At 32.0% G+C, this 14,732-nt stretch overlaps 2 protein-coding genes across 2 annotated transcripts; one reads left to right on the top strand and one right to left on the bottom strand.

Moving 5' to 3' along the window:
• Positions 1-783: 783 nt before the first annotated feature.
• LOC137807922 (uncharacterized) lies at positions 784-2,818 on the bottom strand. Its single transcript, XM_068608775.1, has one exon. It carries the CDS (start codon positions 2,376-2,378, stop codon positions 1,404-1,406), a length of 975 nt encoding a protein of 324 aa, XP_068464876.1. The 5' UTR covers positions 2,379-2,818; the 3' UTR covers positions 784-1,403.
• Positions 2,819-10,697: 7,879 nt separating this feature from the next.
• Positions 10,698-12,574, top strand: LOC137807920 (elongation factor Tu, chloroplastic). Its single transcript, XM_068608773.1, has one exon. It carries the CDS (start codon positions 10,904-10,906, stop codon positions 12,341-12,343), a length of 1,440 nt encoding a protein of 479 aa, XP_068464874.1. The 5' UTR covers positions 10,698-10,903; the 3' UTR covers positions 12,344-12,574.
• The last annotated feature ends 2,158 nt before the right edge of the window (positions 12,575-14,732 follow it).

Genomic DNA, 14,732 nt, shown 5'->3' with positions numbered 1-14,732 from the left:
CTTTATCTACATGTGCTTCATCTCACGAATATATATTTTAATCATAAGAACCAAACTTTTACAGAAAAAATGGTTGAGTTACAGCAGAAGCCATATTAACATCTTTCAAAGTGGTTGAATTAGAACTTAGGAATCTCTCAATAACTGCCATAAATTTTTGCTTTATGTTTAATTATGGCGTTGTGGTCACTTTGCGGGTTAAACTATTACCTGTGTTAAACAGTAACATCTGGGCCTACCAATATTTTTCTTCTATAAATCAGCCTAGTCACTGGCCGCATACTTTTGAATCTTTCAGTGTGACCTCGTTATCATTGTTTGCGACGTTGACGTGAATTAATAATCTCCTTGGTCAAAAAAAACTTCAACTGCTTCCCAAAAAGGACGAACTTTGTAGTTCACTTCTCGTTTCTTTTGACCCCCAAAGAACAAATCTACTATTTTTTTTATCTTGCAACAAATGCTGCAATCATTTTAATACACTGTTTTTGCTACATGCATCGTTTTGTAAATTTCTAATAATATCCCTTCTCGTGGGTGTATAAGTATAATAAGCCCTGTGAGGTAGAAGAAATAAAATGAACATAAAAAGTCCTACCCTTGGACCAAAATCAGAATCATATATTTTAGGCCTTAACAAACGTTTTCTAAGGGTCGTTATTCATTTTCTGCAATGCTTCACCTACCTGGCTATTTGTACTATAATTTTTATACAGAGTTTCCGAATGAATAAGGAATTAATAGAGTAACGAACTTAGGCAGTAATGATGAGGATGATACTGATAATCGAACAACTGGAAAGAGAAGCATGTGTATTAATGTGCGTGAGGTGCACATAATCGGATTATTGTACTCTTGTTTCTACATCATCAGCAAACACCCATCCTCTCTTTGCGGGTTACCATTTTCCGTCACATGCATGAACATTATAATATATGGGCCAATACAAACATTCAGTTCATTAATCTTCTGTCTACATATATTTTTTTGTGATACAAAATTTAGGTAAGATGTACCTTTGGTTGATAGATTTTGGAGGAAACATACACATACCAAGATCGGATCAAGAAAGAGCATTTTCCAGTGTGGTAAAATGTAGGTGGAGACGTAGATGCCTCTGGATGGAGAATTATTGGGCATGTGTGTGATTGTGAATGTGATACAATCTGTCTTGTCCACAATTATGCGCATTTGCTCAACCCCAGCTGTAACTAACTCCCAAGCCACTGTTTGGCCCCACTTCCTTTCTCCATCTGAACCAAACCCATCTCCATCTTTCTCTCTCAACCCAATCTACACCTGCATCTTCACCTTTCCATTATGACTAGGAGACCAAGTCCATTTTCAGCCTTATTTTGCCGGTGTTGATGGGTCATATATGCCATTAAGTTGGCATGGCTCCTTCATTCAACCTTCCAAGCATAAAGAAACAAGCAAAACTCTGATGACCCACTCACACTAAATCCCTCTACTGATCCAGAACTCCTTGTCTGATCAGTAGATAACGGAGGTGAGGAGGAGGTTAATGAAGGTGAGGAAGATGACATAGAAGAAGCAGTAGTACTAGATGATAAAATTGGCTTAAAAATGAATAAAGCATGCTTTAAACCAGGACTAAATAGCCAATCATGAACATCCCAATATACCTCTACTCTCATTTTGCTGAGATGAATTGACTCGTTGCCCCTAAACTTCCACTGCAAGTGCTTCACATGAATCACCAAGTGCCCATCAATCCTTATCTCCATCTCTGGCTGAACCCCACTCAGAGAGTCCCCATTATTTCCCTTGTTCTTACACTCAATTGAAATCTCGTGCCACCTACCCTTCTCATGAAACTTGGCTCTAGTGGAGAACTTTTTCTTCCCAAAAATATGTTCTTTTTTTGAAACCAAAATGGGGTCAATAAGTGCTGGCCTGCACCCCGTCCTTCTGTATGCCTCTTTCTTTAGATCACCGAGGAGCAGAACAACCTCTTCATCACAAACCACTGCCACATAGTACTCCGAGGTTGGTTCCGTTTCACCGTTAAATTTCGCAGCCTTAAGGTCCCAGAAAATATCAACGGCTTTACCATCCACTATGAAGCGTTTGGAGCCTTGCTTCCTCCAAAAGTACCATGGCTTCACCTCCACCTTGCAGGTGTACTGTTCTTCTCCTTCAGGGCCTTCCACTGACACCGAAAGCCCATGAAGCAAGAGGTTTTTGCACCATGTGATGGTGATCAAACGGCAGTGGTCAGCAACCTTTGTTCTGTACACAGACATGTAGACGCTCTGGCCTGAACGGGTCACAGCTCCATGATCATCACCATGCTGCTTCTCTGCTGAAGAAGAAAAGCAAGCAGGAATATTGATCCCAATTGAGTCCTGCATCATTTTTTGACTGTGAGGTTTCAAGAGCAAAATCTGGTGGGGGTAGCAAGACCAGAAGAAACAAGAGGAAAATGGAAGGGAGGGGTTTTAATAAGAAATTTGAAAGGAGTGAAAGGCCTAATTAAAGAAGTTAGTGTCAGAAGCTCAATGAATGCTAGACGCTGCCAGAGGTGTTAATGGCAGCATTAAATGGATATGGGAAGAATATTTCCAAACTGGCATATGGACTGGCTGTGAGTGAGAGTGAGTGAGGAACAACCCTTTTTATATTCTGCACCTCTCTCACTTACTTGTCACCTCCTTTATAATTATTGTTGTTATTATTATTTTATTTCGGTTTGTGTTTACCTTTTAAAGCACAAAGTTGAGCCTACACAAACTTTTTCGAATCCAAAGTTGTTAAAATTTTACTATATTCAAAAGTGCTTACTTCCAGGCACAGTTAGATGCAGAGGACCCAGCTTGTATTTTTCATCAGATTTGGTGTATAGATTTTTACTAACTTGGGACTCATCTATATTCATAACACCACATGACATGGGACTATGATAGGTCAAAAGAACAACTGTAGTGGTGAGGGTTAGCTTTCCGATGTAAGACTCATCATATTTCTTCCTTGTTTGAAAGGATCTTCGTATGACTCTTGCATGTGACCTTTTAATTATAAGCTAGCAATTTTCCTTATTAAGCACGAATTTTTTTTTCATTAAAACGAAATGAAGATGTTTTTAATCAAATCGTGCTTACTTTTAATTTATCTAACATCACATTAAACCATTAAAACTAAAAGGTTCTTCCATTGCAAGGCTTGTGAACTGAGTTTCTAAAAAGTTTTTATCAGAACTTTTTACTTGAAAGAAGGGTTTGAGAGGGAATCTAAGGTCAGCAGGTAGGTGCAGAAAAAATCTGAGGAATCTACATTGAAGTTGCATATCTGGTCTTATGGGCAGAGATCAGCATATTTTTGCTTGTGGGTGGTTTTTGTAGTAAGGAAGCGTCTGAAAAATTGCAGGCTAAATTGATTTAGCTTTGTAATGCAGGGGTAAAAGTGAAAGATGAAATAGACAATAAGAGGTAGATTCTAGTAATTTCATTTTACCTGTGTAATGGTTTTAGGTAATTTAGCAAACTGAACTGTCCACATGCAATTGGATAAGGTCCCAACTGTCCTTATATTTTTTTTATTTTATTGTTTTTTCTTTTTGCGAGGGTCCAACACTTTCCAACTGCTTCAGACCTAACACCTTACACTCAAAAGAAAAAGATAGCTAGCTCCCCCAAAACAAAAACACAGCAACTACCTACACATAATAAATAATCTCCATCTAATCTTAATTTACATTATTGTGCACTATAATTAAGTTTTCCTAAATAACTTTACGCCTTTGTTTCTATTTCACATAATTAACATCCATTAGTTGATGGTTTTATAACTGTCAGGTAATGGATCAACTTTTGTTTAAGTACCTCATATTCCTTTTGTTGCATTTTATGTTTCCAGAAATGTGAGGTACTTAAATTAAAAAAATATATATATAACATAAAAATATGTTATGAAATGTAATATATATTTTTTGTTTTGCTCTGATGTAAAATTTTGAGCTTAAAAAAATTGATGGATCTAATAATTTGTTTTTTAAGAAATTAGATGTAAATAATTGAAAACGTGGTCCCTAAAGCAAGTTAGTATATAGATATGAGTAGTCTATGATTATGCTAAAAAATAGATTGGATTAGCAATGAAAAAAATGATGATCTATGGCCCTCATTTTATTAAGTATGCTTTAATAGTTTTACCATTATAACATTAACCACTGTTAACTTTTACAATCAAATTTAATTCACCATTATCAAAAAAGAGATCGTAACATCATTATACTCTGGTAAAGTTTTTTACTCTCGATGATATCATCTTTCTGATCATCATGTGAAGCTTTATTTATTATTTTTATTATCATGTCCGTCAATATTATGCTAAAACTTTATTTCTTCTTTCTCTTATCTGACCTTTTTTTTTTATCTCTTTTACATATAGTTTTAGTTCTGAGCAAACTTTTGAGGGTATTTTCATTTATGAAACATGCATATAAAAATAGGTAATTTTCTTACTGGGAGTTGCTATTTTTTTAGAGTGATACACTTAAAAAGAGAACGTATTTATTTTGTTCTACTAAACTAAAAGAATATTTGGTTATAAAAAACCTAGTCTTCAACTATAACCATTCTTGCACTCCTTTTCAAAAGATAAGGTACATCAAAAGTAGAAACTACATTTCATCACAAACACAAAGTAGTGAAACACTCGTAAACAAATGGATTAGACTAAACAGGATTTAAAGTTAATTTGTCGCTTTATGTTAGAAATATGAAACAACTTTTAGTAACTTTATATATATAACAAAAAGATATATTTCTAGTACAATAAATGTACATTTGATTTGGTATTTGAAGCTTGAAAATAAAAACTATTTAAAGCAGTTTCAATTTAGGTGTGGCATTTCAGTGCACTAGTTAGTTGATGAAAATAAATATACTTTCCATATGTGGATATGAAACTCAAGAACTTCAAACAAAATATATACTCGATCAAATGTGAAGCCAAAATATGCATTAAAATTGAATATGATTGGCCAAGTAGAAAAAGACAACATCTAAATGCTTGATAAATGACATGTTTAAATATTACCTTATCTTTTATGATGAATGTAAGGATTCATGTAGATGTGAGATGAGGGTTTTTTTCAACCTTACATCTCCATCCATAAAAATTAAAAATAAAAGAACAAAACAAATCATGCATGATTTGCTGTAGACAATGTAGTCACCCAAAATTTAAGAATGATAGTGATATTATCTATATAATATATATTTAAAACTACTTAGAAGAGTTAATATAAGTAGAGATACAATATAAATAAATATTAATTCAAAATTTAAATAATTTACTACATTTGAAAAAGATATTCAGTAATTAAAACAAAAATATATATTTAAATATTGTTTTTATTATTTTTATGAACGTTTCTAGTAGTAGTTTTTTAATAAGTTCGTTTATTTGAAGAAATAAAATCTTAAAAAAAATTGTCATGAAAGAGATATTGTGTTCAATATCTGGTTTTTCAACATAAACACCTTTTTTTTTTACAACAAATAGTTCCTTTAGAGAAAAAAATATATACAGTTTTTGAAGTAAAGTTAAATCACTTATTTAATGAAATGTTATTAAATAAAAATAAATACATATAAAAGTATGAAGTTCTTGAGTTTCTTAAAATGTTTTAGAACAAAATTGAGTATATATTTTTTTATAAATTATGTGACGTTATATGCTAAAAAAAAGGTAACACGGGAATCCTAAAATATTATTCAAAAAAAAGTCTTATAATTTTTTCATCTCAATTACTCAAAAGTATGCTTTTAAGTTGTATCACAAAATTGGAAACAATCACCATTTTAAACAACATTGATCCATATTTAAGGAAACGTTTGGAACATTAAAAGTTTATCAACATTTTGAAGCTGACAATATTATGTTTTCTATGTTTAATAAACTGGGAATGTTGAAAAACATTTTTCGTCAATATCTTTATTCACTACAAAAAAAAATAATTGAATATCAAATATAAAAATAATTATACATTATGTTAGATATTGTTTTACGAATTAAAAAATTATTAACATCTATTTTTTTTATTATTAGTAAAAACTTGTAAAATAATTTATAAACTGATATATAACATTAATTATAAAATTTTTAGTTATTGACTATTTTAAATTTTAAATTAATCACTAATTTAAATAAAGACTAATTAATTTAAAATTTAGATAATTAATTATTAAAACTTGATAGTTAATATTAAATGTCAGTTTATAAAATACTTTATAATTTTTTATTAATAATAAAAATTATTTTAAATATCAATAATTTTTTAATTTATAAAATAATATATAATTTAATTATTATAATTTTTTTTATATAAATTAATTGATATTTAATAATTGTCTTACAGTGATTATCTAAGTTTTTTACTTCCATATTTAACTTTGCCGACAAAAAATGCTCTATTACATATCATTCTTATTAAATTATTTAATGTATTAAATAAATAATTAAATTTTATTAATAAATTCCATTAATATAATAATTTAACTGCTTTCTTAAGTAATTATGAAAATTAAACTTTTATTTATCTAGCCCTGTGTATATTTGTTTTAAAAAAATTTAAAAACAAGAAAAAGACATACATTTTCTTGTACTTTAATAAAAAAAATATAGATAAATAAGAAAAATATAAATAATTATTTTATGTACATATTTTACTATAATCTTACCTTTCACATTTTAATAATTATTTTTTATTATAATAGTAGTCATATTAAAGTAATAATTGTATTCGCAAATACTCTACTGACATGTTGCTAACTTTGCAACTAGACTCTAGTTTTTCTATAAAAGTGAAAAGGAGTTAATTTATAAGATCATAAATATTATGTACATTATCAAGATTTTTTTAAAATGACTTTATATATATTTTCTTTAATACATACATATATAAATATATATATTCAAACATAATAATGTGTTTTATTTTTTATTAAATAAAAAAGGACTTAATAATAAGCTAAAAATATTATTGGACAATAATATAAAAAAATATACATTTTGTTTTTAATTAATCTCTCTAGTTTTCTTTGTAAATTCTTAGAAAACCGTAACCATTTGTTATCTGGGTTTTCCTTTTTCTTTTGGTGCAGTATTTATTACAATGTCTTAGTTTACTAAGTCTAGGTGTTCAATTATTTCTTTCGATTTCTGGGATTTACTTTAATGGCCCAATTGGAACAATTGGACAGTTCTTAGAAGGTCCCACCCAATGCCAAGGCCTGTGGACAAGGAAACCTAGAAAAAATTTGCCGAAACACAAATTAAGACAAATTTTAAACGTGGATAATTGTTTTCTGTACGCCCACTTTTTTCTAATTTGCACCTCCTTGTTTAGAAATGTCTCTCACTTATAGTTGTCAAAATAATTTTATAAACAGGTTGCTTCGTCTAACTCACTTAAAATGTAACTCGAAAGAAAGAAAGTATTAGTTCAGTTAACTATGTGTTGTTTGGTTAAAAGGGATTAGACCACTTCAATTTTTAAATAATTATTTTAAAAAAATCTACTTCTTTAGTTTTTACTTATATTAAACAACACATAATTTATGAAAAATAAAAGTCTATAATTGAGAATTATATATTTCATATTATTAATAGATAATAAATTATAGAATTAAAAATATCATGCAACCATACTCTTCAAGTCTCTTGAACTTCAAGTTTTACAAGTTTTTGCATTATTTTTTGTCCATCAATTTCAGTTTTAGAGTTAATTAAAAGAATAAATGTTAATTCAACGTTATCATACAATCACGTGATTTATTTATTTATTTGCATTTTAATTAGTTGATGGGTCAATCAAATCCAACACAAATTCAATACAGATAGATTCGATCTAATTTATTAACTTATTATAAAAATATTTTCATTTCTAACTCGTTAGCCAATTTGACCAATAAGTATGGATATGTTTCGATTGTTCTATTGTCACTTTTGTTTCTACATACATTATGAAACATTGCAATTTGACACGGGTTTAAAAAATATCCCTTTTCATAATATGGTTATATACTTCAATCACAATTTTTTTTCACAATATCCGCACCAATTTTACAAATATTATTTGCATGCACAATTTACATATACCTTTTTGTCCTTATTATTGCAAAAGAAATCAATTGTCTTGTCTTAGGTTACAAAATTCCAATTTAAATTTATTGCTTGAGTTAAAAATTAAAAAAGAAAAACTTAACATCATGTGAGATGATTTTCGTTTTTCACCAAAATCACCACCAAGCCACAAAATCAAGCCAAAACACCAAAATCATGGAACTTGGCTATGCACCAACCATGTCAAGATCAATTCCTTTTGATTCCAAACTTCTCCCACATCACTTTGGAAACATTTGTGAGGATTGAGTCCGGCCAGTTTTGGAAAACCAAGATTTTCGTTTTTCACCAAAATCACCACCAAGCCACAAAATCAAGCCAAAACACCCTCTCAAGTGAAAATGAAAATTCTTGTCATGATTAAAAATGTTGAGAAAATGTTGTTGAAAGAATACTTTAATGGTTTGATGGTGATTTAGATATTAATAACGATAGACACAATTTTATTCTAAATATCATTCACATACATCAAATGTTGTATGTTTTTAAGATTAAGATGATTATATATTAATGTGATTATGGATAGAAAAGGAGTGAAAGTTATAAAAATATTTCAATGTCGTTATGTAATGTGTCTACTTTGTTTTCTTATACATGTTTTACGTAACATTTAACTTTGTTTATCATAAAAAAAAATTATTTTAAAGTACAATTGGCATTAGATGGTTCATGCAAGAGACATGAAATATATTATTGTCAACCTTAAACATTTGACAAATATTTTCATATTCCACAATGAACAACACAAAATATAATAATAATTATATAGTGTTAAAAATATTTCACATGTTTCTTAAATCGACTCTCCTTTCAATTTCAATTGAAGTGTTATCCATAATTGTTTTACTTAATATAAGGGAAGTTGATTTTTTAAAAGTTTGATAGCTATAATACTCTTACTGCCTTATTTTCATTATAAACAATATTTATTGTATTATTTCATTTTCAATATGCAGAAAATCATCATGGTGCCTTTTTAAGAGTTGTCCATGTCTAACTTTTACATGATGAGGTCTATTAAATTGCTATTTACGTTGCCTTTTTAATTATTGGTGAAGAACAATTTGATTGTCCCAAGCTCCAATTGTTCAAATGGTGTAGCATATTATTACACTCATTTATGATCCTTCCTCATAAGATTGAAGGGTTATTGAAAACACTCTTACTTTATTATTTTGTTAATCGACTTGATGATTTCATTTATTATCATATCATTTTGTAACCACATTTGTTTCTTAGACGATATCCTACAACAACAAAAAAAAAAGTTAAGTGTTGTTTCCAAATACTTCTCAATCTACTTCATTCTCATTAAAAATATTATTCAATCTTAGTCTTAACACATAGACTAAACATTTGGCATTCCTATTACATACATTATTTTTCATTAAACACATTTCTCATTTTAAAATGTAATTCTGTGGAGAAAGAAATTCTTTGTCATGATCTATTAAATTTTATAAATTAGACGTGGATATTCACAACTATATTTATAAATAAAAATACATTCAAAATGAGATTTATTTAAAAATTGCAGTAAAAAAGAAATAAAAAATGTATTGATTAAATTATGCATGAAAATAAATGAAATTAATAAAATGTCCAAAATAAAATACTGTAATAAATCAATTATAAAAATTAGAAGAAAAAAAGAGAATACTTAAATATAATTAATTAAAATGTAGTATTTACGATAATTTACATATTTCAACTTATAAAATATAAATATAATATCTATAGAACACTAACCATAACTATCCACTATGTCTTAATAATTTTTTTAATCTTCATTTTTAATATATTCCCCTTTAATCTTCACACTCCATAATTTTAACATTTAATCTACACCGTATATTTATTATTTTAAAAATTACATTAAACATCTTAATTTCATTAATATAGTTAGGATTATCGTGTAAGAGATATTAATCACTTCATTGCTAAATGACTTTGTTTCAATTATTTAAAAACTGCCTTGGTTCCAATTTTTTATTTTTATAAATTACTCTTGATATTAATTCTAAAACAATGTGAAACTTTCTTGGTATTGAAATATGTTTATTAATTATGATTAAGGGAAAAGAGTAAATTAGGTCTCATTCTTAAATCCAAATGTTTTTTTTGTTATATAATACATATAAAGTAGTTTAATATGGTAATCTAATGTTCCCAAATAATTTTAAAAATTATATAAAAAATGTGACAGTTCGAGACTTAAATGAGGTGACAAATTAATAAACTGTTAATATCAACATTATATATAATTTGTTAATGAATAAATAAAAATTAAAAAAAATCTCACATAACAAAATTTGTAAAAAGTTTAGAAAACAAGAGAGCAATAAGCAAAATAGTTTATCAACGGGACTCCCTTAAAATTTCAACAAATTAACTTTTTAAAATAGAATTAATTGAATTGTGTGAAAATCATACATCAAAGAAAATATATGTTGTTATTAATTAGAAATAATTATATATTATAGAAATGAATTATTTTTGAAATTATAGCAATAATAATAGGTGAGAGAGTAAAAATGGTCCTGGAAAATAAGATGCAGAAAAGAAGAAAGAAGGGATAAAACTTAACATGAGGTCCTCTTTCGTCCATAGCAGATAGCATAACAATTTGCCAAACCCTTTCCCTATCCTCTTCTTCTTTCTTCTTCGTAATCACACTCACACTCACACTCTCACTCTCACTATTCTTCCTCAGACCCAAAACCTCATTCTCCACCTTCCACCACCACTCCCAATGGCAATTTCTTCGGCGGCGGCAGGAGCAACCTCAAAGCTCGCATACCCTCATGTCTACCCCTCTTCTTCACCCTCCTCCAATTCCCTCTTTCTCAAAACCCACGCACCCTCCACCACCCACCTTTCCTCCTCCTTCATCCACCCCTCCACGGTCCTCCACCTCGCCCCCACCCCCGCCGCCCTTCGCCGCCGCTCCTTCACCGTTCGCGCTGCCCGCGGCAAGTTCGAGCGCAAGAAGCCCCACGTCAACATCGGCACCATCGGTCACGTCGACCACGGCAAGACCACCCTCACCGCTGCCCTCACCATGGCCCTCGCCTCCCTCGGCAACAGCGCCCCCAAGAAATACGACGAAATCGATGCTGCCCCCGAGGAGCGTGCCCGAGGCATCACCATCAACACTGCCACCGTCGAGTACGAGACCGAGAACCGTCACTACGCTCACGTCGACTGCCCCGGCCACGCTGACTACGTCAAGAACATGATCACCGGCGCCGCCCAGATGGACGGAGCCATCCTCGTCGTGTCCGGCGCCGACGGCCCAATGCCGCAGACCAAAGAACACATCCTTTTGGCCAAACAAGTCGGTGTCCCCAACATTGTGGTCTTCCTCAACAAGCAGGACCAGGTTGATGACGAGGAGCTTCTGCAGTTGGTAGAATTGGAGGTTCGCGAGCTTCTTTCTTCGTACGAGTTCCCTGGTGACGATGTTCCCATTGTTTCTGGTTCTGCATTGTTGGCTTTGGAAGCTTTGATGGCCAACCCTTCCATCAAGCGCGGCGAAAACCAATGGGTTGATAAGATTTACGAGCTCATGGAAGCTGTGGATAACTACATTCCCATCCCTCAGCGCCAAACTGAACTTCCCTTTTTGTTGGCCATTGAGGATGTGTTTACTATCACTGGACGTGGAACCGTGGCTACTGGCCGTGTTGAGCGAGGTACCATTAAGGTTGGAGAGACGGTTGACATTGTTGGTGTGAGGGAAACTAGGAACACCACTGTGACTGGGGTGGAAATGTTTCAGAAGATTCTGGACGAGGCTTTGGCTGGGGACAATGTGGGGTTGTTGCTTAGGGGTATTCAGAAGATGGATATTCAGAGAGGGATGGTTTTGTCTAAGCCTGGAAGCATTACCCCTCACACCAAGTTTTCTGCAATTGTGTATGTCTTGAAGAAGGAAGAGGGTGGCAGGCACTCTCCCTTCTTCGCTGGTTACAGGCCTCAGTTCTACATGAGGACCACTGATGTTACTGGCAAAGTAACTTCCATTATGAATGACAAGGATGAGGAGTCCAAGATGGTGATGCCCGGTGACCGTGTTAAGATGATTGTTGAACTTATTGTTCCTGTGGCCTGTGAACAAGGAATGAGGTTTGCTATCAGAGAAGGAGGCAAAACTGTTGGAGCTGGTGTTATCCAATCTATCATTGAGTAAATTGTGAGATTGGCATCCCAACCACTTGACTCTTACATTTGTAGGCCAAGAAAGTATCTGTCGTCGACCATGGGCTTGTGCAATTGAGTTTTGTCATTTTACACAACTGCTGTTATATCCATTTTGTTATATTTTGTAGGTATCTAGATGATGTTTAGTCAAGTTGGACAATGAATTACCAATGGCTTGTTTGACTTCCATCTTTTTTTATTGTTATAATTCATATTTTAAGTGCTTGAGCAAGATTCCACAAATTTCTGCTTGCCTGAAATCATTAGATTTGTCTTACAAAAGTTTATCAGTGTTTCTCTTTAATACAGTCATGTTATGTATGGGTGGAGGGTGAATCCACTTCACTTGTTTGGATGTAAGAGGGGAACCCCTTAGCCCTTGAATAGGAGCTGCAGTTAAAGGGAATAAGAAGGTATTTTCTCTTATTTAGTTTAAACTATAATACACCCCTTCTCCCTTTTAGCCCCAATACAATGGGTAAGGGTTTTTTTTAAGGGGTTGAGGAGGCATCCCGCACTTAAATTCTTCCATAACAGTTATAGTAATCTACTGTAATGCAACAATTACAGTAATGTGGTTACCCATTTTTTTATCATTAGATATGTAGAAATAAAATAATTGGTCTTGCAATATTCCGAGATACTTGATACTCATGCGTGTTCATTTTGTGTGGTAGAAGTCTTACTGAAATTTTATTTTGGATGCATAGGTCTTTATTGAAAATAAATATGCAAAGCAAAGGACAAGTTAACTACTTATCTTGGCTTGGCTATATCAGATTATGCCATGTTTATGTTCAGAGTAGTTACCAATGTAATCTTAATCTTGATCACATTCATATCCAGAGTCAATAGAAGATGTTTCCTTGTCATATTTATGTAAGATATTGCATGACAAATTGTAAGAGATAAACTGTAAACGATCTCAGTTCTCTTGCACTTGTATGTGTGGATTTTAATATGTATTACGTTAATAGGTTCAGTTGACAAATCTCCCCCTTCCTCCCAACACACACAACAGGGGGGAATGAGGATTCGATTTTGTTTTTAAGAGAATACGTACTTGTACTGATATGATACAGGGGGATAGGAGGAGTTGGTTACAGTCAATTAGAAGTGAATTGAAACGGAGAGAACTGGGTGTCTTGAATACCAAGGTCAAGGAGAGGGAGAGAATTGAGGGAGAAATGTTCCAAATGAGATGGTGACTATAGAGGGGAAGGCTCTTGGTTGGTTTTGATGGTGGGAATGTCATTTGACTGACAGAGTCCTTCGTTGGAGGGTTCTGAATAACAGTGATGAGGCAATTTCAGCCTTACATGATCAGAAACACATTTGGAATTCCTTTTCAGTTTGAAGAAAACTATCACATGGAGTATTTCAGGGAGTAATGTAAGTTGTACGCTGACCTGCTGAAGTGCACTTAACAAAAAATGCCTAAAAGGAGTTTCTTGAATGGCTTTGACGAGTAGTTTTCAGCAGAACTCAAACTGTGCTTAGCAAAATACTTGTTGAATGATAGATGGATGAGAAGGGACAAACTTGTGGAATATAAGATTGGATAGTGATCAATCATGTGGTAACTGCCTATTAGTTTCCTTTTATGGCATGACGCCTCTGTCCTTTTTTTGTCGATTGGTTACTGAAACGATCTAATTAAAAATATGTCTCATACAATGAAACAGGGCCAGACAATTGATCCTATTGGCCTTCTGCACTTAGGAGACCTATTGTATTCTGCTCTTCAGCATCGAAGAGACTTAATAGTTGTTTTTTTTAGCAAAATCAGACAGGAAAAATAAGACAATGGGGACTACTATGATAGTGAAATTGAAAGGAAGAGAACTAGGTCTCAGAAATATTTGGATGATGCCGAGAGAATTCTTCTGTTGTACAAGTACAACTTCTGTTATTGATCTCCGATTATAAAATAGGTTCCTTCCTCCTCTTTTCATGCCAATTCAATTTCCCTGGGAATTAAATACAGAAGTGAAATGACACAGTTAGATTCTAAAAGGACACAATTATATTTTTTACATGTGAATCTCGCATCATGATTGATCTTTAATATCAGCACACACCTCTTTTTATTTTTGTTGCATGGAATGATTAAAAGTTTAAAGTGCTAACTAAATTTACATGTTATTTAAACCCTGTCATTGTTTCTGGCATATGATTTGTAACTTTTTTTAATGCCTGGAATGAACCAATGTAAAATAAAAAAATGAATTGGAGATGTATTTATTTATTTTAATTAGTAGAAATTGAACGTATTGTATGTTGTTTTAACCAACCTATGGTGAAAATAAAAAAAATAAAAATTATTGGCAATACATTATTTGTAACTTTTTTTATTCTTGAACAAAATCTTATAGTAA

This window comes from Phaseolus vulgaris, chromosome 3 (genome assembly GCF_000499845.2).
Source record: "Phaseolus vulgaris cultivar G19833 chromosome 3, P. vulgaris v2.0, whole genome shotgun sequence".
NCBI lineage: Eukaryota > Viridiplantae > Streptophyta > Magnoliopsida > Fabales > Fabaceae > Phaseolus > Phaseolus vulgaris.
Note: the sequence above shows the minus strand (reverse complement) of the source record. Positions and strands in the feature narration are given on the sequence as shown.